The sequence below is a fragment of the Takifugu rubripes genome, chromosome 8 (assembly GCF_901000725.2).
Source record: "Takifugu rubripes chromosome 8, fTakRub1.2, whole genome shotgun sequence".
NCBI classification, from domain to species: domain Eukaryota; kingdom Metazoa; phylum Chordata; class Actinopteri; order Tetraodontiformes; family Tetraodontidae; genus Takifugu; species Takifugu rubripes.
In genome coordinates, this window is record NC_042292.1 from 8,422,420 (window position 1) to 8,449,225 (window position 26,806).

Below are 26,806 nucleotides of genomic sequence, written 5' to 3' on the forward strand. Positions count from 1 at the left end.
GAGGAGGAGGAGGGCTGTCGAGGCTGTGCCGAGGAGGATGCAGCAGTGACCGACTGGTCCGAACACAACCGTCCGTCCAACGGCGCGATCAGCCCGGGGGCCTGGACCGATCGGATCGCATGTGAAGCCGCGGGGATGGACGGGTAGGCTGCGAAGAGGCACGAGGAGCGGAGCGACCGACGGTACCTAACGGGGGAGAGAGCTCGAGGAGGAGGGAGGAGGAGGAGGAGGAGGAGGAGAGAGGATGAATCCGGTGGATGGAGGAGGAGAAGCGGGCCCGGACGGCCTGGCGTCAGCAGGTAGAGCTCTGTGTGTGTGTGTGTGTGTGTGTGTGTGTGTGTGTGTGTGTGTGTGTGGGTACTGGGAGCTGTTTGTCGCCATGATGCCTCCACATCCGCCCATTGCCTCAGAGAGCGTGTGTGTGTAGCCTACACACATTAGTCATGTATTCAGTGAAAGTGTAGGCAGTGTGTGCGTGTCACCATTACTCCATCCAATAGCAGTGAGGTGTGTGAGTGTGTACCAGGGTGGAGGGTCCTACCAAGGAGGATTGTGGGAAGCCATGCAGGCTTTCTTGACTCGCGTGCTGTAATGTATCTTATAGTTAATGTAAGTGGGTAGACTGTGGTCACGTGATGCTGCTCCATTCATTCCAGCAGAAAAAAGGGTTCTGTTACTGATACCAACAGAATATTCAGGATTTACTCAAGAAATTAATAATAAAAATGAAAACTTGATTGGAATTTTTATGCAAATAAGCTTGACTTAAAAAATAGGAAATTATTGCATTCAGTTCATCATTATGAGATATTGTGAGATATTATCCACAGTCTGCATTGACTGCAGTTTCTTGCCCTGTTTTGGCCCATTATACATTAACCTGCAGGTAACCATAGTAACAAGACAGGTCAGTTGTTGAAAGTGGGGCCTCCACTCTCTGAAGGAAAGTTTGTGTGTCTCTGTGACTGGCGAGCCACACCTTTCTGGCATCAGAGCAGCATGTGGCGCTCAAATGAGCCAAATAAAGCATTACAAGATGAGCCATACATTTAAACGCTATTATGTTGTCAGTTTGTGAGAATCGACTACATGGAGAACATTGCACCCTTGAATCACACAAATGAGCTGTCAGCTTTCTCCCATGATGGTGAGAATTTGGACCGAAAATCAAAAATACCAACAAAAGACTGTGACCATGTGCTTGCCTTGATGCAGCTGTTATCAGTTTAACCAAAATAAACAAGATTGAAGATGCAAATGAGACAAGCAGACTCAGGTCTGAGGATAGTTTACAAGAAACCTCTTGCGATGTTACATCGCTGATAATGGAGGGTATGGATTTTAGAAGCAGGAATATCTGAGCTCGCTCACTTGTTGTGGAAAATGCTGAAATGACTCAATAACATGATGCTAAATATTGTCCGTTTGGTTTTGTAATAATTAACTTGGTAAAAGGTTTTTCGGGCCAAACTTTTCCATAAACGTACGTTTATCATATTTTGGACACATTTAGGTCAAAATTTTGTCTTTGAGGCTTCGTGGAGGCCTCACGGGAGGACATTGTTTTCCACGAAGAGCCTCAAAAACGTTGTGTATTGTGACAACTGGACATTGACTGAACACTTCACACAACCTGACAACATGAGAAACGTTCTGCTCGAGGCAACGAAAACATCAGCGTAAGAATTTGATTGTAAACGGGCAGCTGGATATTGTTGTTTAGGAAATAAATTACATTATACTCTGAACTAGCTTCTGTAATACGCCATCATTTTCTGAAACTGCTTTTATTTAACATCAATGTTTACTTTGATCCTGATTCATCTCATTATCATGACAAGATCCTGATCTTGAGGCTGTAACAGACATTGACAGTAAAGGCTGGGTCTCATTCTGAAACATCTCAAATTTTCACATAATTAAATTCCACTCCCTGTTCCTCTTGATTAGGTCCCCTTACACGATTCCAAAGTGTGCGTTCTCACCGAAAGGTCATCCGATTTGCCCGGCTCTGATGTATCACGGGCTGACATGTTGGCCAGTCAGAGGACGTCGTGGCCAAACGGATTCATTATTTTGGGTTGCGTCATCAGCGTGATGTGTCCTGACAGACTGACAGCCAAGTTTCTCTGAAGGCTTTTCATCTGCTCTGTTCTGCAGCTATTTTAGTCCTTCAACTGACTCCGTGTGTGTGTGTGTGTGTGTGTGTGTGTGTGTGTGTGTGTGTGTGTGTGTGTGTATGTGTGTGTGTGTGTGTGTGTGTGTGTGTGTGTGTGTGGTTTGCTGGTATATGACAGCTTCATCTGACTGGAAATCCCATCTCCAAATCCCAGTGCAGGTTTGGAGTCCCTCTGATTGACAGTCAGATCAGGACCGGTCTGGCCTGACAGCGATCCAATTGAGGATCACTCGGGTTTTTGAACATGCCTCCTGGTTGCCTTCAGTTGGGTGTCGTTGCACGCGCTGGACTTAGTTTCAAGTGTATTGTCAGCCAGTCGATCAGTTTATCATGGGTACAAATGTCCTTTTTGAATCCTGACGTGTTTAGCAGTTACGCGGCTGTGGTGCGGTTGTGGCAACGGTCAAGCTACGGATGTCCTGACCCACTTCCTGCATTGGTTTCCATTAGAGACAGGTCGCGGTTCTGGCAAATTCTTCCAGGCGATGAATACTTAACCATCATCTGGCCCGAACCATAAAACCAACAAAAAGCTGTGAGGTTCCTAAACTAGACAGTGAAAAACATGCATTAACTTGTTTTATGTCGGAATCTAACGTATAAATTAGCATTTGATTTAGCTTTAAAAAACACACCAAATGCACTCTTCATGCTATCTGGAACAGGAGGGATAAATATGAACTGCCATCTTGCTAAACATGGTGGGTTTCTCCATATTCGTATGCAGCCTGGCACATTAAAGCCTGCCAATAAATAGAAAATTACAATAATTTTGCATAAAAATCCAGCCTTGAAACATGGGTCACTTCCCCTCTCTAGTCCAGCTCTTCATCTACAGTAGCGCGCCAACATGCTTGCTAACATACGTCAGTGATGTCCAAACGTGAAACAACAGTTTTTGACAATGGAAACACAACATACATCACTTAAGCTAACTACTAGAACAAGTGAGAAAAATATGTATTTTCTTAAAAAATAGCAGCAGTTGGTGTTCAACATTCATGTCTGAAGGTTCAGAAATTCACATCTAGATGTATTTTAAGAGTACAAGAAAAGATTCTGCATTGCACTGAAGAGCTTTGTTAATCTAAACAGCTACTTCTGATGTAATCGCAGTCACTTTCAACAACACAGTTAATCTAATATTGTCAGTTTTTCATTATTTCTTTTCAAATGTAGCTAAAATATTCACTGAATAAGATCTTGTTTTTATGTCCAATTCAGTCAAGGTGAACTGCAACAAGACTGCTTGTCTGGCGTGTTCTGTTAGGGATTTCGAGAATATCCAGTCGCAGGTCCTAGCAATGGTCCTACTAGGTACCAATTGTGGGTTCTGTACATATAGAATGGATGTGATTGTGATTGGTGTATTTATCGATTTGTGGTTGGAGTCCTTCCACATCACTCAAGCTTCTAAAATGGGGTAAATGCCAGCAGGCTGTGATAATCCACTGAGTTTAAGGCAAACAATTACTTTAGGTTTAACAGACAAATCCGGGTCTAAACCATCACAACAGGGTTCGAAAAAAGAGACAGACAGGACCAAATTCGAAGGAAGTTAAATTGGAGAAACAGGAAACTGCAAAGAAGCTGAAAAAATAGAGTGTTCTCTTTCATCCTGCTCCCGTTTTAGGTTGTCTCCCTCTTGGAGGGTTATCACTGCCCGAGCTGCTAATGTGAGACGTTTAATGCCCTCTCAGTGTGTGTATGTGTGTGTGTGTGTGCACATCTCTGTGTCTGTGTGCTGGATTAGCTTCTTCCCGCTGTGCTGGATGATCTGACACACATGGGAGGCTTGTATATCTGTCTGCAGCACAGTGTCGACACACACGCTGAGCTGCAGGAGTCAGCTTTTTCTACTGAAACGTCTGTCTGCCTGTCTCAGAAGCCTCATTGGCCCTTATGTGGTGGGTGGGTGGGAAAAAAAACACTTGCTAGTCCTTGTCCTTGTTTCGTTAAAAAGTAGGGAGCCTAAAATGTTTTTAAAATTCAGCGAATTATGTTAAGATCTTAAAAGACACTCAGCCACTTTAGCATTGCTAACATTTTAGCGCTGCTGGCCGCTACTGTTACCACGCCAGTCGACTCTTCTGTTGTCAAAGAAACGTTTGAATTGACTGACATCTCTGACCTCCGGACAGGCCGCAGAGCATTGTTTTTAACTTGAGAGGGTCCCAGTGTTGTCATATCACACACACACGAGCGTGTGCGTGCTGTCAGGTTCATGCTTATGCCCCAACCGTCAGCTTAAAGAAGAGAAAAGAGAAAATATGCAGAGTGCTCGCATCTAAAACACAGTACTGGGTCAGCTGTCCTCTTTCATGAGGCAGGACAGCTCACAAAGGTATACTGTTGCTTAGATATCTTGCTACTACTGCTAATTGCTCCATGATTGGGGCAAAATAAAGTACAATGTTTGCTGCTCATTGTTGTAAAATCACTGCTTCTGATGTTTTAGGCTCTGGCAAAACAGAATGTGTTCGAGCAGTCGATGTTCTGACGGTGCTCAGAGAGAAAGTGGCCTTCGTTTCAGGTAAAAAGCAGGCTGCACGCTTGTTTTCACCATTTCGGTCCACTTTGGTCTTCATCTAACTCACTTGTTTTCAAGGTGGAAGGGACAAACGTGGCGGACCAATCCTGACCTTCCCTGCCAGGACCAATCACGATCGAATAAAGCAGGAAGACCTCAGTCGATTGGTCACGTACCTGTCGACCATACCCAGGTGAGTCCCTGGAGGCGTATGACTTGTACACTCGCCTCATCTCCTCACATGTTCTTCCTCTGACCCGCCCACAGTGAGGATGTCCGAGCTCGTGGCTTCACTGTGGTGGTCGACATGCGGGGCAGCAAGTGGGAGAGTGTGAAGCCGGTGCTGCGGACGCTGCAGGAGTCGTTCTCCTCCAACATTAACACCGCGCTGCTCATCAAACCAGACACCTTCTGGCAAAAACACAAGACCAACCTGGGGAGCGCCAAGCTCAGCTTTGAGGTAAGTGTCGTAGCCATGCAGCTAATCAAGGCGGTGGGACTAATCATCACCTGAAGTCCCGTTAGTGCTGAATGAAGTCTCATTCGTATTTGTCGATTTGTAATCACGATAAATGAAGTTTCATTACTGCTGTGATTAATCACCGCTCCTGCTGGCAAATGAACTAGATCCAGTTGAACCGGTTCCTCACCTCTTCTGGTGCGTTTGCAGACCAGCCTGGTGTCTGTGGAGGGTCTGTCCCGGCTTGTTGACCCCTCCCAACTGACCTCTGACCTCGGTGGCTCTTTGGAGTATGATCACGTCGAGTGGACTGAGCTGCGTCTGGGCCTGGAGGAGTTCTTGGGCGCGGCATCGCAGCTGCTGGCCCAGCTGGATCAGTTGGAGGCTGGGTTGAACCATTTACCAGAGCCCCAAGATGTCGACGAGGCCCGCAAGTGGGTCGAGTCCCCGAGAACTAGAACTGCCCAGACTACTGACCAAACCCGTGAGATTATCTGTGTTCCGTTACAGGCTTCTCGAGGAGCACGGTCGTCTTCGGAACACCATCGCCACAGCACCAGTTGACGCCCTTGAGCGCGAGGGGCGGAGCCTGTTGCAGCGAATGCGTCTCGGCCCCGCCCACGGCGATGCCTCTGCTGAAGGTGGCGGGGGTGGCAGTCACGGGAGCTGGTTGTCAGGTGGGGCGGACTTCCAGAGCGTGGCACCAAAGGTTTCGTCTCTTCTGGACCGGCTGCAAACGGCTCGCAGTCACCTGCTACAGAGCTGGAACGACAAGAAGCTACATCTGGATCAAGCGCTGCAGCTACACTTGTTCGAGCAGGACGCGACCAAGGTGAGGCAGTCGGAACGAGAGATGCACCTCTGTGCTAGCAAAAGATAATCTGATGGAATTTTCATTTTGTGTCAGATGTCAGAGTGGATCGCGCACAGTAAAGACCTGTTCATCCAGAGTCTGACAGAGGTCGGCCAGAACCACCAGCATGCCCTTGACCTCCAGACACAACACCAGCACTTCACAGCCAACTGCATGGTCAGTTTTTAGGACCTGTACGAGTCATCTCGTGAGGACATCTCACACATTTGGCAACTTGAATGCAATCAGAACCGTGTTGAGTCCTTTTTGTGTAAAGCCTGTGTGACGGATGTGTGTTTATGCGCAGAATGGCAGTGTGAATGTGGACAGTGTTGTTACCGTGGCAGCGAGGCTAGCAGAAGCCGGCCATTACGGGGCAGAGCGGATTACTCTGGTGTCATCGCGGCTACAAGAAGACTGGAAGTCTTTAACCTCGGCACTGGAGGAGCGTAGCAACACTCTCGCCATGGCCACTGGCTTCCACCAGGGGGCAGAGCAGGTGACCAGCTCTTCAATCTGCAAGATGATGAACAACCAAGTTTGCCTTCGCTCAACCAACCTGTCTGTCTTTCCCCCTGTGTGTCGGTCTGTGTGACTGGGCAGTTCCTGGTCAAAGTGGAGGGTTGGGTTCAGGCATGTTCTGAAGGTTCACTTCCATCGGCTACAGCAGAGCTGGAAGCTGCTGTGAAGAAACACCAAGAGTTGAATGAGGAGATCGCTGCCAGCTACACACAGGTACCTGTCTGTTGGCCACGCCCCTGTTGTTGTGGTTGTTGTTGTTGACTTGTTTGTCTTCTGACCACCTTTTTGTCTGCAGGTCAGCGAGAGTGGTAAAGTTTTATTGGATGTGCTCCAGGTTTGTCCATCAACAGATTCCAACAGCTCGGCAGCCAAGCCAGACTTCACGACCGCCACCCACGGCATCATGGGAGTCCTTCACCAGGTCATGCAGGTACGTCTCACAAGAGTCCAATTCAGTGTTGGCGGGCAGATGATGCAGTGGGTCAAGTTTTCTTTTCCCTTTTGTGCAGGGTCAACACAAGGTTGAGGGGGCGTGGCAGCACCGTAAGCTCCGCCTCCACCAGCGTCTGCAGCTGTGTGTGTTTCAGCAGGATGTTAGACAGGTATGAAAACCAAAACCATGCATCCATACACACTTATTACTACCGCTTTAAAAGAACACCCTGGTCTATCCCTACCTCTCCGTCCCACAGGTGCTGGACTGGGTCGAGCAGCACGGGGAAGTTTTCTTGAACAAACACAGTGGCGTGGGCAAGACTCTTCACCGAGCACGGGCGCTGCAGAAGCGCCACGATGACTTCCAGCAGGTCGCTCAGGTAACATCTGGCATCAACAATTTAGAGGTGGTGTGAATGCGATGTAGTTTCCTTCCACTGCACATCGTACTGCGATATGAGGCCTTGATTAATGTGGCAGTTATGAAATATCTGGATTCACCATGATGAAAATCTAACACGAGGTCCCTGCACATGTGTGTGTGTGTGTGTGTGTGTGTGTGTGTGGGTGTCAGAACACTTACACAAATGCGGAGAAGCTTCTAGAAGCAGCAGATCAGCTGGCCCAGTCCGGAGAATGTGAAGAGGAGGAAATCTATCAGGCAGCAAGAGACCTGGAGCTCCGCATGCAGGTGCAACAAAAAATAAGTCAACAAGGTTTTTTTTTTAATTTTGAGGAATTTGTTGTTGAATAATGGTTCATCCCTGTGCTGCAGGCTATGTACTGCGTTTGTAAGACTTTGTTGTTTGTTTGAAGGCCTTCATCCAGCGTGTTGAGCAGAGGAAGCTTCTGCTGGACCTCGCTGTGTCCTTCTACACACACACCAAGGAGGTAATAGCATACCAGAGAAGTATAGCGTGTTATGCTGAGTATCTGTAGTATGACAGTAAGGATATTTTGCCTCTCCTTCAGTTGTCAGTATGGATGGAAGGCCTCCAGAAGCAGCTTTCCGCAGATCTCTGCATCTCTCCGGATTCTGTGGAGGCTCTGCAGACTCTGATCAGCCAGCAACAGCAGCAGCAGTCAAACACACAGGTACCTGCTGACCTTTGACCTCTGTCCTGCATTCTAGCCCCAGTGGTAACAATCTAACACCATCCTCACCTCTGACCCCACCCCCCCGCCGCCTCTAACCCTCCCACTAACACTCCTTGTAACACTGACCCACAGGAAGCTGCGATGAGTGTCATCCGGGAAGGAGAAGACCTCATCCTGCAACTCAGGTACAACATGCAGAGTGGGCGTGTTTGATTTATTCACCAGGGCAGCTTGATCAATCAAGGATGATGGCACTGAAAAAGAAAAAAAAAAAAAGCCTTCATTTCTGTATTCAAATTAATCATTGCAAATTGCTGCATTTAAATGTTTATTTTACAAATAAGTAGGAGAAAAAGACTGAACTCTATCTGCTGCCAGAAGTTAAAATGTATACAATGGTGACATAGAAAATGTTTAGGCATGTTTGTTTCCTTGCTTTGTAGGTTTCTAATGACATACATGAGTTTTGTGAGATGGTTTGTTGTGTTGTGTTATGTTTGGGAGCTCCATGGGACCGGTCAGTGGTGAAGGTGTGTGGAGTTGGTGTTTATCAGTAGGGGGTGAATATGATGAATTATATAATTTGTTTGCATAATTGTGCGTTGGTGCATTTTTTCCATTGCCCAGTGTAGGTCAGGAGTCTGTGTGGAATTGGTGAAATATTTTAGGTATTAGATCTTCTCTTGCGAGTGCATTTGTCTCCCACGTTGTTTACCTGACACATGCATGCTGGCTCCTTTTGTTTTTTCTTGATGAAGTCCTCCTTGCTGTGTTTATTTTTAGCTTCATCTTCAACAATTTTAGTTTCCTTTTATCCAGGCCCCAGGGGAGCTCAGTCGTCCATGTGGAGTCAGTGCTCCAGCAGCTGGAAGAGTCTCATGTTCAGCTGGAGGAACTTTTCCACCAGAGGAAGATCCGACTGGATGTTTACCTGCAACTCCGCATCCTGCACCAGTGCACGCTGGAGGTGCTATTTTTTTTTTAAAATCGGTTTTCTTTTGACTCAAAGCTCTATTCACTACTTCCATCTTGTTTTAAAGGTAACCGGGGAAATGGATGCCTGGAAGCAGGACCTCCAGAAACAGTCCCAGGACACAGAAAAGCTGGGATCCCCAAGATTAGCAGATACAAACCAGGACAAGCTAGCATTGTCACAGTCGCGGCTAATCGAGGCGAGCCCTGAGGTGCTCACGCTTGCACAGCAGCGCATTCACAGGTTAGTTGGCATCGTTAACAATAAACTGACATTACCAGCGCCACGACAACAACCGTGACTGACAGAGCACTTTATATGCAGACACATGGAGAGAAGGCTGGCTATGAACAATATGATCTATGAGGTCATTCAACAAGGTCATGACCTTCAGCAGTACATTACCGAGGTCCAGGCATCAGGTAAAATCATTGTTACAATTCAGGTTTCATTAACAACATAACTATTTTTTAAACATACTTCCTGATGTGTAGAATTCCGCATCTGCATATTGATGGAGAAATATGCAATGTTTTTAAATCATGGAAAACACTGATAGGTTATACAGAAATAAAAGAACTGGAGCTAGAATGGAGCCCTGTGGGACACCGCAGGAAATAACACAGCCGATACCAATGGTTTTTGACTTGCATCTAATTAATTTTTCTTTGAAATGAAGTATTTTTTTCAAAAAAAATCTGACTAAAACTGTTGTGATGTTTGATAAATAATCAGAGCGGTCCAGCATTTCAAACTGTTTTCTGAGAAAAAGCAAAGTTTGTCAGAGAACCATGCAAAATGGGCCTGGTTTACAAACTTTGGTTGGTGGGTCACTTGTACAGTTGACATGACCTTGGTTACCTGGTCTCATTGATTGCTGAGAACCTGCAGATGTTAAGATGAGACACCTGAGTGAATCACAAAATCATCACTTTATGTTCCATCACTGTTCCTTCTTTGGATGGTGATTCGTGAGAACATTGACAAGTCTCTGAAAGTACCCCAGTGAGCTTTTAGAGAACACATATTAAACATTACATTTAAAGGTTTCTAATGTTTTATGCCATTAAGATTTAATCTATTAAATTTGGGGTTCCAGCTGGTGAGTCAGGGCTTTCCCCCAGATTCCAATGAGATAGTTCAAGGGCATCAATCACAGAAAGTGGGAGAAAACAGAACAATCTGCAGTTAAAAATTCAGCTCGACATGAATTATTGTTGCTTCACTTCTGTCAAAACAGAGTAAAACACAGTGGAGCAGAATCAAGGAGAAGAGAATGAAACAGAAGCAAAGTCGTCAGCATTTCTGTGCTCCGGCCGAGCATCAGTCTGACCAGTTCAGGAGCACACTGATGATATTAGGGGGAAGAGGGGCAGAGAGGATAATGGGGGGAGGGGGAAAAGGGTTGTCATGGAAACTGCTCTCTGAAGCACACAGCTGGTCCCCATGGAAACCAGTGTATTGAATTTGCCATAGAGATACACACGCAAAGGCATCCATGCGCTCAGACACACGCAGGGGTGAGATATAAAACACGTTTGTATCTCTGTTCTTCTGAGGACCTTGACGCAGAAGTCCTCAGTCTGAGGGTGTAACGTGGTTTGTGTGCGGGTCAGGTATCGCGCTGTCGGAGGCAGAGGGGGGGCTGTCTGCACAAGTGGAGGAGCTGCAGCGCCTCCTCCAGGACAAACAGAAGGAGCTGCAGCAGATTGCAGATCACACACACACACTGCTGGAACAGAACCTGCAGCTGAGACACCTGCAAAGCCAGGTCAAACAGGTAACTCTCACACAAACACGCACACCCATACACACACGAGCAGAAACGTGACTGAACACCTGTCTGCCTGTGTGGGTGTAACTCAGGTGCTGGGCTGGATCTCCGAAGGTGAGGTCATGCTGTCGTCCTGCATGCTGAACTCCAGCTGTCTGTCTGAGGCTGAGCAGCTGCAGCGGGAACACGAGCGCCTCCAACAGGCCATAGAGGTTGATGCACACACAGACATGCACTTTTGGTGGTGGGACCAACGCAAAGACATGAATTGAAATAACCAGTTTCCGCCATTATTTTCAGTCTCTGCTTCATGCCGACTCCCTGCAGAGAACCCATCAGGTGGCTCTGGCTCTGCAGCAGAGAGCAGAGCTGCTGGTCAGGTCAGTTATTGTCTGCATCGATTTGTACTGAGCACTGGGTCAGGCTGGACTCTCCAGCTCTGGACCAAAGACCATTTAAAATGGCAACAAAATCGATCCACAAAACAAACTGGTCCAAATTTTAGACCTACGCAGAGAGAATTTTTAATGAGTAACTTTCTTGAACCCTCAGATCAGGTCACTATGACCCAGATGCAGTGAGGTCTTGTGCCCAGACGGTGGCGCTACACTGGCAGACGCTCATGCTGAGGATTGAAGATAGACTCAAACTGGTCAACGCATCAGCAGCATTCTACAGGACATCGCAGCAGGTATCACCCGTCCCTCTGTCTGCCAGCCAACCTGTTTGCTTGTGTACCAACATGTCTGTCTCTCCAGGTGTGTGGGGTCCTGGAGAGCCTGGAGCAGGAGTACCGCAGGGAGGAGGACTGGTGTGGAGGTGGGGAGAGACAACCAGAACACCTCATGCCTCTGATCAGCAAACACATGGAGCAAAAAGAGGCTTTCTTGAAGGTGAAAACCCTGGAACAACCGCTCCCATTTGTCGTTTCCGGACTGTAAACTTGGGAGTTTGCAACCATGTTGATGGTTTTTTTCATACCATTTTAAAGACGAAGCCACAAAGAAATTGAATATAGATTAAAACTAATCTTTGAGCTTCATGGTAAAGTCACCTTTATATTTTAAGGCTTGCACTCTGGCCAGACGAAATGCTGAAGTCTTCCTTAAGTACATCCATCGCAACAGCGTCACCATGGCGAACATCTCAGGGCACAGCGTCACTGTCTCTGGAGTCACTGGGGTCACCGAGGTCACCGGACATTCAAGAGTACCGGAGCAACAGGTCAAAGGTGAACAAACACAAGCAGAACAACTCCAGTGGGGCCAGGTTAGAACCTTGAGGCACTCCAAGGCTAATTGGGATTAACTGGGTGTGTGTCTGTGTGTGCAGGGATCCTCAGTGAACTGCTCCAGAGGGAAAACAGAGTGCTTCATTTCTGGACTTTGAAGAAGCGTCGACTGGACCAGTGCCAACAGTACCTGATGTTTCAGAGTCACGCCCAACAGGTCATGGCCCCGCCTACCAACATTTGACATGTTTGAAAATGAGTTTTGGTGGCAAATGTGGTTACAATGCTATCCCGTTTCAGGCTTTGGACTGGCTGCAGCAGTCAGGCGAGCACTACCTGTCCACTCACACATCGCCAGGGGCAACGGTGGCTGAGACGCAAGAGCTGCTGAACCAACACAGAGAGTTCTGTGTGTCTGCAAAGGTGAGAAGAGAAAGAAATACGGTCATAGTAGCATTTTGTGGTGCATCGCTCAGCTGACCCTCTGCTCCTCAGCACACCCAGGAGAAGGTTCACCTCTTGATCCAACTGGCCGAGAGCATGCTGGCGAAAGGCCACGCCCACCGCGTTGAACTCCGACGCTGCGTTTCCACAGTGGATAAAAGATACCGGGAATTCACGGTCAGGATGGGACAATACCGCCATCAGCTGGAGGCGGAGCTGGGAGGGTGCTCACAGGTACGTGGACCCAAACAGCACGGCCAAAAAAACAGCAGCTTTGATTTGATTCATCTTTTACAAAGCTGTTGTGTGTTGCACCGTCAGGATAATAAGGACTTAGAGCTGGAGCTGATCCCCAACAGTCTGTCTGACTCCGATCCCGAGGTGAACCTGTCCGACCCCAGTCATCAAGTCAGTGACGAGAAGAGGCGATCCGCTCGCAAGAAAGAGTGAGTAGCAAAGTGCTGACGCTAATGCTGATGATGACACTGCTCACGTGTGTCTGTGCGTGTTCTCAGGTACATCATGGCGGAGCTCCTTCAAACAGAACGGGTCTACGTCAGAGACCTGCAAGAGTGCATCGAGGTACATCGCAACGCAGTTCAACAAAAACAACAACCGCTGCCCTCTGCTGGCCTAGCTGCCTAAAGCACAACCTTCGGATTAAAACAGCGTCGTACGGTAACAAAGTGATGCTTTTTGGTGCAGACTTACCTGTGGGAAATGACGAGTGGCTCAGAGGACGTCCCTGCTGGTCTCGCCAACAAGGACGACGTTGTGTTTGGAAACATTCAGGACATCTATGAGTTTCACAACAGGTACAAACTCTGGGCTGTGTTAAAATACACATGAGGAAATAAATAAATTCACTGTAAAACTAAGAAGTGTGCCAGACCTGATACAATAATGAGTCCTTAAATTCTACCCTACTGACCTGTGTGGATGAACGCAGTCATCTGTTCTCTTTACCAGCATCTTCCTGAAGGAACTCGAAAACTACGAACAACTCCCTGAAGACGTTGGTCACTGTTTTGTTACCTGGGTAACCAGCATATCTTTTTTACAAATGACACAGAAGCACAATTACTGTTTTTCTCAGTTAAAACAGTCCATTCTTTCTTCCCCTCCACATCAGGCTGATAAGTTTCACATGTACGTAACGTACTGCAGGAACAAACCAGACTCCAGTTTATTGATCCAGCAGCACGGCGTCGGATTCTTTGAGGTGGAAATTAGAAATCTACTTGTATTAATAACTCATCTGTCATAGAGATAAACAAAACACACAAGAAGCAGTTTGTGATTGTTTTTAACCCACTTGTGTGTGACGTGTATGCAGGAAGTCCAGAGGAGACACGGCCTGGCCAACTCCATCTCCTCTGCCCTCATCAAGCCAGTTCAGCGGATCACCAAATACCAGCTGCTGCTCAAGGTAACTGGAAAACACTGTTAATATTAAGGAAAAACAAGTTATGACCCACAAAGAAAGTCTGAACACATGATGTGGAAGCTCAGAGAGTTTGAGCCAAATGATAAATGTTTAAAAGATCATTTGTGTTCCAGCTTTCTGAGGATTCTCTGGTTTGAAATGCTTTCTGATCACCAGCAAGATTTGATTGCAAACACCACTTTGTGCATGAAAATTAGCATAATTTACTAAATGACACGCTGCGTTTCAACTGTCAGAAACAAACATAGAAACTATATAATATATCAACAAATATATAAATAAATTAACAGAATTTTGGGGGAATTTGCAGGAGTTGCTGGCATGTTGTGAGGAGGGCAAAGGTGAAATCAAAGAAGGCCTGGATGTGATGCTGAGCGTCCCAAAGCGAGCTAATGATGCTATGCACGTTAGCATGCTGGAAGGTAACAAAGTTACACAGAAAAGGTCGACACGAGGATGAGAAATCCCACTAAAAATAAGCCTGAGATGTTTCTAGACATTGAAGAAGCTGCTGAAAAAGATCTCACTGTCCTGGTTCAGGTCTGGAGGAGGGTCTAGAGGTGCAGGGGGAGCTCCTGCTCCAGGACTCTTTCCTGGTTTGGGAGCCAAAGTCGCTGATCAGGAAGGGTCGGGATCGACACCTCTTTCTGTTTGAGCTGTCGCTCATCTTCAGCAAAGAGATCAAAGACTCGTCGGGACGAACAAAATACCTGTACAAGAGTCGCCTGAGGGTAACGCTAGCTCAGAAATTCAAATATCTAAAAATTCCACAGTAAAAGTGCAGTCACCGCAAAACTTTCCTGATACCATGTTCGCAAAAATAAATGTTGCTGCACAAAGAGAGAGACATAGAGAGAACTTATGGTAAATGTTCTCATCCAAACATTCCTTGATGTGGTTTATAGTCTCATAGTATCAACGAACGAACAGTTATGAAGATCACCCTCATCACCCTTTTAAAGTATGAAAACAGTGACCTTCTGTTACTGAGACATCTTTGCCTCCACGTTTCTCTCTGGGACTATCAGACTTCAGAGCTCGGTGTAACAGAGCACATCGAGGGGGATCCCTGTAAATTTGCCCTCTGGGTTGGACGAACGCCAACATCTGACAACAAGACCGTCTTGAAGGTTTGTGCCCTCAGCAGCGGGATTTTCCCGCCTTTGAATCCATCATGCTAATAGGCTAAATCACACCCCCCCCGCCCCTTTGCAAAGGCGTCATCGTTGGAGCTGAAGCAGGAGTGGGTCCGCAGCATTCGCCAGGTGATTCAGGAGAGGCGGGGCCACCTGCGGGGTGCACTCAGGGAGCCCATCCCTCTGCCCAAGACGCCAAACCCCACACTGGGGCGGCAGCGCAGCATCAGCCGCAGGTCAGCAGAAACGGTGAACAAAGCCTTGTTAGATGCCTCCCAGTAAATTACTGGGTCAGTGCTTCAAAGGGAAACTGGCATATGACCTTTGACCATTGTCCACCAAAGGTCATGACTAGTTTAAGTGCACCTCAAGTACATTCTGTCCTCTTTTTTTACCTTATCTCTTTACCTGGTTCCTCATTTGTAAATAGTGAAAGAAGCCCATTCATGTTCACAGGAGGTATTTTTAGTCACGTGGTTCGCGTGACACACTTTTAATGTTGTGAATGTTTGGCTGCAGAAACTGAAAACTCAGCGTTTCTCTCCGCTTCTCAGGGAGACCAGCGAGGACGCCGACAGTCTGGGTGATGCCAGCAGTCAACCCGACACCGTCTCCATAGCCTCACGAACATCGCAAAACACAGCGGACAGTGACAAGGTAAAACACACACACACACACACACACACACATAGACGCAGTGTTTATCCAGAGGGGTGTGTCGTCCGTCATGACCTCATCACTGGCCACTGCTGGCTGTGTGTGTTTTCTGTGGGATATACGAGGGAGTTTCCATCGCTCCTTCCTTCTTGAAACTTTCGCTGGTTTTCTGCTCTCATCATCAGGTATGTTTGTGTTTGGCTGATGTGCTTCTGATGGTTCAAATGGAAACTTTGACAGATGTTGATAGATAGTGATTTAGCAGCGATGCCAGTTGGGAGCGTACTTTAACAGCTGTGATGGAATGATGGACTTGAATTAATGTGAAGTTTCATAATGAGCCATCGTCAGAGAGCTGGAGAGAAGCCTCACTAATTAGAAAAAACATAAATCTTTGCTCCCATTTGCTGAATAAGCTACGGTAGAGGAGGAAATTCCCTCCAGACACTCTTTGTTCCAGACTGTTTGTTTTTTAGCATTAGTATCGTATGAAAGTGTGGTTTGGCTCCCGTCTGAGCATCAGTTATGTTCCTCTATATTGTCAAGGTCCGCAGAGGCATTTTATGCTTTCTGTCATCCAATTTAGTATCAGCTGCCATTGTTTTAACCTCGTCTGTATTCCAGCCCAGGGTGAGCAGGAATATTTTGTTATTCTGGCTTTGCTGTCTTTGGTATCTGACACCATTCAGGTGCAGTTGTTCCTCCTCCTAAATGGGTGTCCATCAGAATGGACGTCCTGTTGCTTCACATGAGTCGGGAGAATTACAGTAGCTCAGTTCCAGGACACTTTTCATTCAACATTTTAAAGCATAAATATTAAACAGGAGAGTAACAGCAGACAGAGTGAAAAATACACTGTGTACACCCTGACAGGACGGGCGCGTTTTTAACCTCTGTGTGCACAAGTGCTGCTGGACAGCATCTGGCTACATCTGCATTGGATTTGGTCTGGGAACACCCTGTTGTTCCGTCTGTGTGCGCGCTTGTGTCTTTCCCAGTTGGACCCATTCTGCTGGATTTTAACTACATAAACAGACAGGCAGAACATCATTAGCGACATTAGTATATAAGATCACATGATGCTCTCCTAATGTTGCCTGGCCCATCAGCTGCCAGAAAGGTCTGCAGTGATTAGCCAGGAGAACATACATGTCACTGTGCATGTATGTTTCTAGGCCTCTGGTGTGTCACTGGTCTTCTGCTGAAGAGCTAAAATTGAAAATGAACATGCTGCAGAATATCGAGTCATCTGTAATTTGATAGTCTGTTCCTATTTAAGAGCCTGAACATGATCAGAAATCGGATAATTCAACATTGCTTTTTCAGACGAAACTCTGTCAGTACTGATGTTCTGATATTCAAAAATGTTGGAAAATGAATTAACCAGTACTCATAGTACAGTCCCAGACCCCAGAGAAAAGCCACATTTGACTTTTATTTCCCTCCTCAAACCTTCAAGCACACACCCGTCCATCTGCAGCTGTGAGGTCATGGCACTGCAGCACACACCCCTCTGGGAGCAGCACACCCCGACTCTACCACAGCCAAGTGGTCCAACTTTAGCTTGGAGAACTAACGCTCTTACCTGCACATGTCTGCAGCTGTCGGGAGGCTGTGAGTTAGTGGTGGTGTTGCTGGACTTTTCCTCCGGGGGACCGGGAGAGCTCAGCGTTCGCTGCGGTCAGACGGTCGAGCTGGTGGAGCGTTCAGCCGAGCGACCCGGGTGGTGTTTGGCCAGAACTACAGATCAAACGCCCCAGCAGGTAAGAGAAGGTCATGCCCTCAGGTGTAATGGGATGCGGCAAACACAGCTTTAAAAAGGCCTTGATGATAATGCGTGACAAAGCACATGGTGATTTATTCAGCACATTTATTCCAAATTTCTTGAAGGAACTTCATTTTGGGGTCCAATAGCATCATAGTCAATAATTATTAACTGGTTGCTATGTCAACAGAGAGGAAATTACCAAATTCTAATCTATTTTCCCTGCAGGAGGGTTTGCTGCCGATGAGCGCCCTCTGTCTGTCACACTCCCACAGTGCAGCCGACATGGAGGGGCTCATCCCGGCTTCCACCGCCTCCTCCACCACGTCCTCCACGTGCACAACCACCGCCTCTTCCTCCAACTCCTCCTCCACCATCACCACCACCTCTTCCTCCAATAGCTCCAACTCCTCCTCGACTCTGAGCACAGGGAGGGGTGAGTTTTCTGGGCCCTGTTTGTCAATCATGGGGGGGTCACTAATCAGTCATTAACAGCATTACCAGGCTACACACGTGGCAGCAGTGTGGTGCACCACTTATAGACCGCTGCAGCCAGATTTAATATTATTTTGCTTGTTTTTCATCCAACACTCCCCTTGTTTTTCTTGCCACTTCCACTTCAAACATGGGAAACCCTAAACATCCTCAACCTATAGAATATGTGAGACACCCCCACTTCCTTTCTGTCACCCTGCGCTGGCTCAACATTTAAACCCAAGTTTCTCAGGCCGGTTGTTTGCTCGCTCGGGTCCCTCTGTGTTCATGTCATAAAAAAGTCATTGTGTGTTACATTTGTGTGGCTGCGCTGCTGCTTAAGGCCGACGCCACAACTCTGACGGAGAGGGAATGTGGTTCAGCAGCGATAAATCTGAAATGTTGTTTGACAAGATTTCTCTCTTTCTGTCTCTAACACACACATACACACACACACACACACACACACACACACACACACACACACACACACACACAGAGTTCAAATGTAAGACTAAACATTGAACATTGACCTGAAAGAGTTTCAGACTCAACAGGAATCTTTGTCTGAACTTCCCGGCCCCCTGCTGTGTCTTCTTCCCTGACGTTAAACAATAAGCTGCAGTTTAAAAATAACAGAGTTGCCTCTGGGTCACTGTTGCTTTTATTTAAAAGCTTTTCCTTCTCCTCCTGTTCCCAGCTGTTCTTTGAAGGACAACTTAGTTATTTAATAAATGATTTATTTCCCACGTAAATTGTAACCACACCCACATTTAGGTGTGTCCCGCCCACTCCAACCTACCTCCTTTGACCTCTGAAGTCTCTCACTTCACTCAGTCTGGTGGAGTGAAAAAACCTCTCTAGGTTGTTGTTTTTTTTGTCGTCTGATTTTTGACCTATTTTCCTGAATGGATTGATCTTGAAGGATGCAGCGTGGCAGAGGTGCATGCTGGGCTTGTTTTGCCATTCAGCAGTGGATTGTGAGAGAGGGAGAGGACGAGCAAGGTGGGTTGGAGAGACGGGGAGAAAAATGGAAATATATTTGGTTAATGAGTGGCAGGACAGTGGGTTAACGTTGATCGTTCTTAGCTATGTTTTGTAAGTTGGAAGTTTGTTTTGGTCCAACAGGAAATGCAGGTTTTCATTGTTTAGTATAGTTCAAACAAAAGTCAGGAGCTTTTTTTTTGTCTCTTCGTGCTTTGTAGTACTGAAGGGAAGTGTCCTTTCTTCTCACTTTAACTTGTTCTGTGGCTGTGATGAGCTCATGTGTGAAATCTTGTCAAGTCTCTTTTGGTTCTCTACCACTGTGAGATGAATATTGTTCAGCACTGTTGTGTTTTATGGATTTGAAAAACAGATTTACCAGCTCTGAGTGTTGTGTGATTGTGTTTCTGCAGATTCTGGTGTGTACAGTATTGAAGGGCTCCAGAATCAAACCACTCAAAGTGAGACAAGTGTCATCATTGAATCAACTCACCTTTTCCAAGTAGAGCCACCAAAATACGTTTCGATTCTGATTACACCCGCCATATTTCTTCAGGTGCAACATCGCCAACAGTTTATGGAGTAGGGGCGCCGCCAGGGGGTGCTGTTGGTTCTCCAGGGCAGAAACGCAGCGTCTCAGGAACTGGAAACACCTTGAAGGTGATCACTGACAGAACTAGGGCTGATAGATGAGAAATATGTCAGTGACAAACTCAGCTTTACTGGAATTGTATCGATGTTTGTTGCAGCGCTGGTTGACCAGTCCTGTCAGGAGGCTCAGTCAAGGAAAAGCTGATGGACAGAAGAAACCTCCAATCAGAACCCGGAGACGGGACAACAGATCTGAGCTGACTACACCCCTCACTGGCAATGCGCAGGTGGTACAAAAATGCAAGCGTGCTGTACACCTAAATGCAACATTCAATGAGTGCCGCCGCATGATGAGCAGTGGGACTACTGCAGATGGATTCCAAACTAAAGGAAGAGTACATTTGCATTTGAAGGAGTCTTTGAAAATGGGACAGTTTTGCCACCCTGCTGAGATGAAGCAGTCTTACAAGTCTCAAAGCCCCTCAAATGGGACACAGCTACAGACGTTACACATTTGAAGGCTTCACGTGCAGATTTTCTCCTGACTTCCCATTATTTATCCGAAACCTTGCCGAACTTAATCTAAATCAAATGTTTCCTTTTGTGCCAAGTGTGCACGGTCCCCAGACGGTGACTGTAAACACACACAACATCATGATAAAGTGTTGTTTTAAAAAGATGGAATAATTGTATTTTTATCTCTGCAGAAGCTGAGGAAGGAGGAATCTGGGCAGAGTGGAGGAGAGGAAGAGCCTGAAGAAGAAAGTCACACGCCTCTGCCTCCACCCATGCAGATCATCAAAGACCCCAACAACCCTGAGGTAAAGAGCAGGAAATGGGGTCAAATCAAGACGGAGGTGTGAAATTAGGGGGATTTTAGAGGAATATTTTTATCGCTCTGTAGCCACACAAGACAATTAGAGCACTTAGACACATTTGGACTCGTCTTTGCCTCCTTTAAACGACATCATTCAATTTGAGATTGGATCAGCGTTGTTTTGTTTTATTCAGGCTCTGGACTCAGACCAGGGCTCCAACGAGTCTGACAGCGAACAGCGAAATAAAGCACTAAGGGGACGCATGTAAGACTATCAGATAGTGAGGTCAAGCCAAAATTGAAACATTTCAAGCTAATTTTGATCTCTGCAGGTTTGTGGTCAACGAGATGATCCAATCAGAGAAAGATTACGTGAAGGACCTGGGTGTGATAGTGGAGGTGGGTCTGACTCTGCTGGATCGTGTGAGGTCTTTCACGAAGCTGATTTAATGTCTCCCGCTCAGGGCTTCATGTCCAGGCTGGAAGTCAGAGGAATTCCAGAAGACATGAGAGGGAAGGACAAGATCGTTTTTGGCAACATCCAACAGATATACGACTGGCACCGCGAGTCCGTCTCCCTCACACACACACGCACACACACACACACACACCAACACATTTGTTCTCACACTGACTCTACCTGTGCTTTTTCCCCAGTTTTTTCCTCGTAGAGTTGGAGCGTTGTGTACAAAACCATGACCTGTTGGCAGACCTCTTTATAAGACACGTGAGTTTATCAGTAACAGTGAATTCTAAATCAAAGTGAGTGTACCAAGGTGGACAAAAACTCTTGAATAGATAATAAATGTATATTTTATGCATTTTTTGCAGGAGCGCCGCCTTCACATGTACATAGTTTACTGCCAGAACAAGCCAAGGTCAGAGTTCCTCGTCATCGAGTATGAGAAGTTCTTCGAGGTACTGGAGCACAATTTGTTGCTAAAGTGACTTATTCGTTTATTTATTAGTACCAATCTGAACCTGAGGGTTGATGACTTTGCAGGAAATCCAGCGTGAAATCAGCTGCAGGATGTCAGTCAGTGATTATCTGATCAAACCCATCCAGAGAATCACCAAATACCAGCTGCTGCTAAAGGTGAGCTAACCTCGTACGACCTCACGTCCACATACGTCCACATTATTCATTTTTTTTCTTTTTCTTTAGGATTTTCTAAAGTACACATCGAAAGCAGGACTGGACTATGAAGAGATTGAGGTGAGTGTCGGGCTACCTTCCTATGGCATCTGGGGGTGCTCTTGAGCCCCTGGACCTCAGCCTGGACCAAGTGGTGACCCTTTGTAATGTCACCCAAGGAAGAGTAAGGGGGCGGGCCTAAGATTGGCTTCAGTGTACGTCACGCATGTCAATCAAATAGTTATAAAGGATCCTTTTCTCATTGATTATGAAAATAATTTCAGATGGACCACCAGATCATATTTTAGGATTTCGCTGTTGACAATGTTATGAGTTGAAGAGTATTTCCTTATTTTAAATGAATGGGAGAATATTGAACCCAGAGCTCTTTTGGAGCCAGCCCCCAGTTACTTTTGCATGGGCTTCAAATTTCAGACCAGAACACTACCTCTATCTTTTATATATAGCGTATGGCGTGCATGTACAACCCAAAGAGGAAGACTTTATCTCGAATCGGTGTCTTCAGTGGGCAGCATATCTGGTGATGGTGATGTCAGCATTAGCAGAATAGTGAATCATCACCTTGGGAACAAACCGTCAACGTATGTCACGCATGTGTGTGTGTTTGTGTGCACAGAAAGCTCTGGAGCTGATGTCACTGGTGCCAAAACGCTGCAACGACATGATGAACCTGGGACGCCTGCAGGGATATGAGGTGTGTCACAGGTTTAAAGTTAGGATTAAAAATAGCATCAATGAAAAAACACAGTCCCTGACCGTCTTTGCGCCTGTGTTCCAGGGAAAATTGACGTCTCAGGGAAAGCTGCTTCAGCAGGAGACCTTCTGTGTTTGGGAGCAGGACGGAGGCGTCCTGTCTCGAAGTAAAGAGCGCAGGGTCTTCCTGTTCGAACAGATTGTCATTTTCAGCGAACTGCTGCGCAAAGGCTCCAATAACCCTGGATACCAGTTTAAGAACAGCATCAAGGTTGGCCTGATGAGCACCAGTTTACGGCCATTCAGGATTATCTTGCTTTTTAAAAGGAGTAATTGTGTGATTTACCTGTGTCAGGTGAGTTACCTGGCGATGCAAGACAGCATAGACGGTGATCCCTGTAAGTTCGTGCTGTGGTCTCGCGGCTCGGCCGAACGCTTCACGCTGCAGGCGTCCTCAGCCAGCATCAAGATGACCTGGGTCGACACCATCGCCATCCTGCTAGATGCCCAAAACAACTTCTTGTCAGGTTTGGACTTTATTCCAGCTCCTGTGAATCAAAGCATCTTAAATTTGAATCCCTCCTGGTTTCCATCTGTGAAGCAATAGCGCCTTCATATTTTAGTAAATCTGACAAAAATCTTCAAACGTTGGTGTCCCCAGCTCTTCAGTCTCCTATCGAGTACCAGAGGAAGGAGGGCAGCATCAGTGTTACCCGCCCTCTATCATCAGGGCGACCTCCGTCGGCCCCACCCACGCCCAACGGCCACGCCCCTCAGCCTCCTCCAGACAGCGAGCAGGACGATCAGGTTCATCTTCAAGTTGGCAAATGAGCGACTTTACGATTGTGTTTTTTTTTTTGAGGGCTTTTGCAACATGCGCTGTTTCAGGAGCTGGTGCTGGTGCTGCAGGACTTTGTGGCGGTGCGGGAGGATGAGATCTCCGTGTTCCACGGGGAGAAGGTCCAGATCCTGGCATCCAACCAGCAGGGTCAGAGCTTGGTCTACAGGCCTGCCAACAGCGACTCGCCAGCCGCTGAGGGCTGGGTACCACGCAGCGTTCTCAAAACGCACTGACACATAAAAACAGTGACAGCAGGGTTACAGTCTGGTTTACAAACACACGTGGACTGACAACACCACAGGCTAACAGGGCCAAAAGCATGCCGGGAAATTCCTTTAGGATTACGCTTCATCCTCCGTGTGGACTGGAAACGCTCGACATCTGTTTGAAATATATTTGGGCCACACAATGAAAATTCAGGACATTACTGCAGCAAAGGACAGAGAATGTGAATAATTTATTTAATCTTTAATATCATTTTACTTGATTAGATTATGCAATTCGTAAGGACGACCCACATCAGCTTCGTCTGTCCTGCTGCCCCCTATCGGTTGCGATGGCAAAATACAAGACAGGTGTCATTGACCAATGATGTCCCAAGGACAAGAAAATGGTTCTGGTTTGTCCTGAAAACACTAGTTGTCCCTACTTTAGGCCCTGAATAGCCACACACACACACACACACACAGCAGCAGGTACTGTTAATTGCCTCCTGAACCTTCCTGGTGCTTCAACACTCCACCAAAAACAATACCGTCAGCTTCAGCGAACAGTTAACTGCCCCGAACATCCAATCACAACCACGGACAACTGTTCCCTGTAGGGGGGAACCGCCTCATCACTGGTAACGACAGACTGGAATTCTGGGAAGCAGCGGTCGCCTAGCTACCACAGACAATTTAAAAAACACCTTTAAGAAAGGTTCCTGGGGAAAGTGACATATCAGCTCATCAGAACTGAACGCTCTGCACGCCATCTTGTTAATATTGTGTACAAAATCAGACTGAGGACACACACATACACACACACCACCGTTAGGATGAAGAATAATTATGGTGATTATGATGATAATAATAGAGTCTGTTTTTCACCTCAATAGAAAAAAGAGAGAAAGTGTTTGTCATATTAATGTTTGTAAGTGTGTCAGAGAGAGAGCGTGTGTGTGAGTGTTTGTGACTGCGTCCCGTGAGTGTGTGGTTTTTCCATGGACAGTTAGGTGGTGTCCCAATGTAGCGTTGCCATGTGTTTACGGGGACACCGGCTCTTTTGCATTCGTTTGTTAGTTTTTGGGGGCGGGGTCTTAAAATAATGAACCAGAGTTCCTGCTGCCTCCGCCTCCTGCCCCCCCCCCCCCCACCGTCCCTCCCTGGCGGGGTTCAGCTCTGGCCAGCTCCGAGATTCTGAATATGCATTTCTCGTTCCTGTACATAGACCCAACCTCCACTAACAGCTGTTCTCTCTGTCCGAACGGTCGGACTCAACTGTGACTGTCTCTCCAACACTCTCTCGATGTCTCTCCTCCTCTCTCTCTCTCTCTCTCTCTCTCTACCTCTGTCTCTCTTTCTCTCTCTACCTCTCTGTCCGTCTCTCTGTTTCTCTGGTGCCATTCTCAGACAACACCCCAGTCCTTAAGGAGCTACAGCCTGTCAGGTGTGCTACAGCATTGGGCGGACTTTACGTGCACTATAATGTTGGTCGTACAGACAGAAATAACAAGAGTTTTTTTTTTTTTTTATTATTATTTTAAATCTAATTGTTTCAGACACCACATACACTGTAAAAACAAACATGTTATTTTATATGAGGAAGTTTGCATCAGGTCAGACTTAAAAGAAGACTTTTTGCGCTAAATGAAAATAACTTTGTTTTTAGAGTGTCAGACAGATTCCAGTTTGGGTTTAAAGGTGACACACACTGCTTATGCATTTAATTGTGGTCTTATTTTTACTTGACTCATGCTAACTGGTCGCATCGTAACATGGGAGAAATTACTTTTTACAGTATTTGTAATTTAAGGTGTGAGTCCCAGTGCATTTATTCTTTTTCACTCACATGGCCCTGCCCCAAACTATTTGAATTTAACAAGCAGCACATGCAAAGCCTCACAATTATTATCCAAATAATAATCATTTATTTAATTTAAACCCTGTTTTATAGAAACACATTTTTGGATTATCAAACGGTGACGTGACCAGCGTGGGTTGCAAGGTTATGTAATGCTTCATTCATGTAATGTGGGAGATAAAATTTCCTGACTGTTAGGAGTGTTCAGTAAACTTCACACAAGGTCTATTGTACAATTAAAAGCTTTGATATGTTTCTTTCTTAAAAAAAAAAAAGAAATCGAGACCAAACAGTATTTTTAATACAGCCCACTCTGGATTCAAAGCAACTGGTCTAAATTCCCACATGACATGAACACAGCATGAGTCTGGTGAATGACTAAAAAAAACAGGACGCTACCTTGTTCCCTGTTCATGCGTGGAACATTATTATTGTCTATGTCAATGTTGTGATTGGGAATGCAAAAAGTGTAGTACATTAAGAAATGTAACTTCTATTAGGGTCAAAACATCTACAGAAAATGATCTCAACATTGCAATTAGTCAACTCGGAGTGCACAGAATGATATAGGATAGGATCAAGTGTACTCAAAAGTGTGCCAGACAGTGCACGGGAAGGAGTGCATGATGAAGAGTTTAGGGTGGAAGGTAGTGCACTATGGAGGAGTAAATGTTCTCAGATACATTTGTACTCAAACATGACGCACTATGGTTTTAGAGTGAAGAATAGCACAAAACGAAGGGCCTTTGTTGGCTATTAGATGCTATGCAGGGTGTAGCATAAAATGCAGTGCGCTACGAAGTTTTAAATCGGCACCTCATGTACTGTAGGAGGTTTAGGGTGGAAAATGGTGTACTACAAAGGGCGTAGGGTGCTGTTTGAGACCTAGCCTCGTCGCCAATTGGCCGACTCAATAAACGATCAAACAGTGTTATTTGTACAGAACTAACAGCTGCTAAGTGACTGCTAACAGCTCTCTGTCGTTGTTTGTAATAAACTTCATTTTTCATCCAAAAGCGTGTGGGACTCTACTTAGTTCATGTACAAACAGATTTCACTCGATGTCATTTCGGGGATGTAAAGTTTCATTTAAATGTGTTTTTAATTTGCAGCAGGTCACAAATCAGCGTTGAACTGCGAGCTGTAAAACAATAAACCAATTTAACCAATTAGACAACAAAAGATAAATCCGAGCCTGGAGGTCAAAGTTTCTCATATCTCACTCAAGTTAAAGACATCAGCAAAATTTCCCCCAATTTCATTTTCAAAGTTTTCTCCTGAAAATCTTTTTTTAATGCCTTTTGTAAACATAACAAATGCAGATGTGGACCAAGAGACTGCATTTAAGTGAGCCAAAGTTAAATAATACAATATACAATACAGCCAAATGTGTCATGGATAGAATTGTCAATAATTTAGATAAAGGCAGGTGTCCCGACAGCAGCTTTTTTATCTGATAAGAGTCCAAGGTTTCCTCCAGTGCCCCCTTTAAATTCAAGAGCCAACAAGACTTGGTTATCAAGTTATGATAGGTTATGAAACAGTTAAAAGTGGAACTCAACGAGGGTGAAAATGTCTTTTCTCATTAGTTTTGGAGGGTTGATTTCCCTCCAAAACTAATGAGAAAAGACATTTGTCCTAAAAAAAGACTATGTGGACACTGACCTGGTTTTTAAATCTTT

The 26,806-nt window shown here is 46.0% G+C and overlaps 1 protein-coding gene and 3 long non-coding RNA genes across 7 annotated transcripts; 1 reads left to right on the forward strand and 3 right to left on the reverse strand.

Moving 5' to 3' along the window:
• The first annotated feature begins 20 nt into the window (after positions 1 to 20).
• On the forward strand, positions 21 to 26,140 carry LOC101076499 (kalirin-like). Of its 2 annotated transcripts, none has more exons than XM_029840383.1 (57): positions 21 to 299; positions 4,638 to 4,712; positions 4,788 to 4,902; positions 4,977 to 5,169; positions 5,380 to 5,603; positions 5,680 to 6,001; positions 6,077 to 6,199; positions 6,330 to 6,521; positions 6,626 to 6,757; positions 6,840 to 6,974; positions 7,054 to 7,146; positions 7,237 to 7,359; positions 7,554 to 7,670; positions 7,796 to 7,870; positions 7,952 to 8,074; positions 8,210 to 8,262; positions 8,897 to 9,044; positions 9,118 to 9,293; positions 9,375 to 9,472; positions 10,667 to 10,830; positions 10,917 to 11,036; positions 11,125 to 11,204; positions 11,377 to 11,515; positions 11,583 to 11,717; positions 11,893 to 12,055; positions 12,157 to 12,272; positions 12,356 to 12,478; positions 12,551 to 12,733; positions 12,821 to 12,945; positions 13,015 to 13,081; positions 13,205 to 13,314; positions 13,469 to 13,538; positions 13,632 to 13,721; positions 13,836 to 13,928; positions 14,257 to 14,368; positions 14,487 to 14,677; positions 14,975 to 15,076; positions 15,164 to 15,318; positions 15,637 to 15,739; positions 17,341 to 17,502; positions 17,733 to 17,940; positions 19,376 to 19,423; positions 19,519 to 19,622; positions 19,712 to 19,840; positions 20,264 to 20,374; positions 20,565 to 20,635; positions 20,703 to 20,769; positions 20,835 to 20,938; positions 21,028 to 21,097; positions 21,202 to 21,288; positions 21,374 to 21,466; positions 21,536 to 21,586; positions 22,143 to 22,220; positions 22,305 to 22,490; positions 22,575 to 22,746; positions 22,881 to 23,026; positions 23,108 to 26,140. In XM_029840383.1, the coding sequence occupies exons 1-57, from the start codon at positions 245 to 247 to the stop codon at positions 23,291 to 23,293; spliced, it is 7,086 nt and encodes a 2,361-aa protein (XP_029696243.1). In that variant the 5' UTR covers positions 21 to 244; the 3' UTR covers positions 23,294 to 26,140. The 2 variants fall into 2 exon arrangements, with proteins under 2 accessions (XP_029696243.1, XP_029696242.1); XM_029840382.1 differs by having other exon boundaries at positions 22 to 299; positions 20,261 to 20,374.
• On the reverse strand, positions 5,805 to 6,859 carry LOC115250697 (uncharacterized). Its single transcript, XR_003889271.1, has 3 exons — positions 6,762 to 6,859; positions 6,362 to 6,538; positions 5,805 to 5,931 (listed from the first exon to the last, which is right to left on the reverse strand). It is a non-coding gene; the product is annotated as an uncharacterized lncRNA (long non-coding RNA).
• Positions 6,985 to 7,681, reverse strand: LOC115250696 (uncharacterized). Its single transcript, XR_003889270.1, has 3 exons — positions 7,563 to 7,681; positions 7,222 to 7,366; positions 6,985 to 7,116 (listed from the first exon to the last, which is right to left on the reverse strand). It is a non-coding gene; the product is annotated as an uncharacterized lncRNA (long non-coding RNA).
• Positions 13,197 to 19,593, reverse strand: LOC115250695 (uncharacterized). Of its 3 annotated transcripts, XR_003889267.1 has the most exons (5): positions 19,456 to 19,593; positions 17,325 to 17,479; positions 13,815 to 13,942; positions 13,431 to 13,551; positions 13,197 to 13,328 (listed from the first exon to the last, which is right to left on the reverse strand). It is a non-coding gene; the product is annotated as an uncharacterized lncRNA (long non-coding RNA). The 3 variants fall into 3 exon arrangements; XR_003889268.1 differs by lacking the exons at positions 13,197 to 13,328; positions 13,431 to 13,551; positions 13,815 to 13,942 and adding exons at positions 15,959 to 16,762; positions 16,889 to 16,948; XR_003889269.1 differs by lacking the exons at positions 13,197 to 13,328; positions 13,431 to 13,551; positions 13,815 to 13,942 and adding an exon at positions 15,959 to 16,762.
• Positions 26,141 to 26,806: the final 666 nt, after the last annotated feature.

What these genes read in the sequence shown, in the direction of transcription:
- LOC101076499 (XM_029840382.1), top strand. Translation starts at nt 245, where the DNA reads ATGAATCCGGTGGATGGAGGAGGAGAAGCGGGCCCGGACGGCCTGGCG. An exon ending in TACCTGTCGACCATACCCAG is followed by an intron (nt 4,903 to 4,976) that starts GTGAGTCCCTGG and finishes ACCCGCCCACAG; the next exon opens with TGAGGATGTCCGAGCTCGTG. An exon ending in GCGCCAAGCTCAGCTTTGAG is followed by an intron (nt 5,170 to 5,379) that starts GTAAGTGTCGTA and finishes GTGCGTTTGCAG; the next exon opens with ACCAGCCTGGTGTCTGTGGA.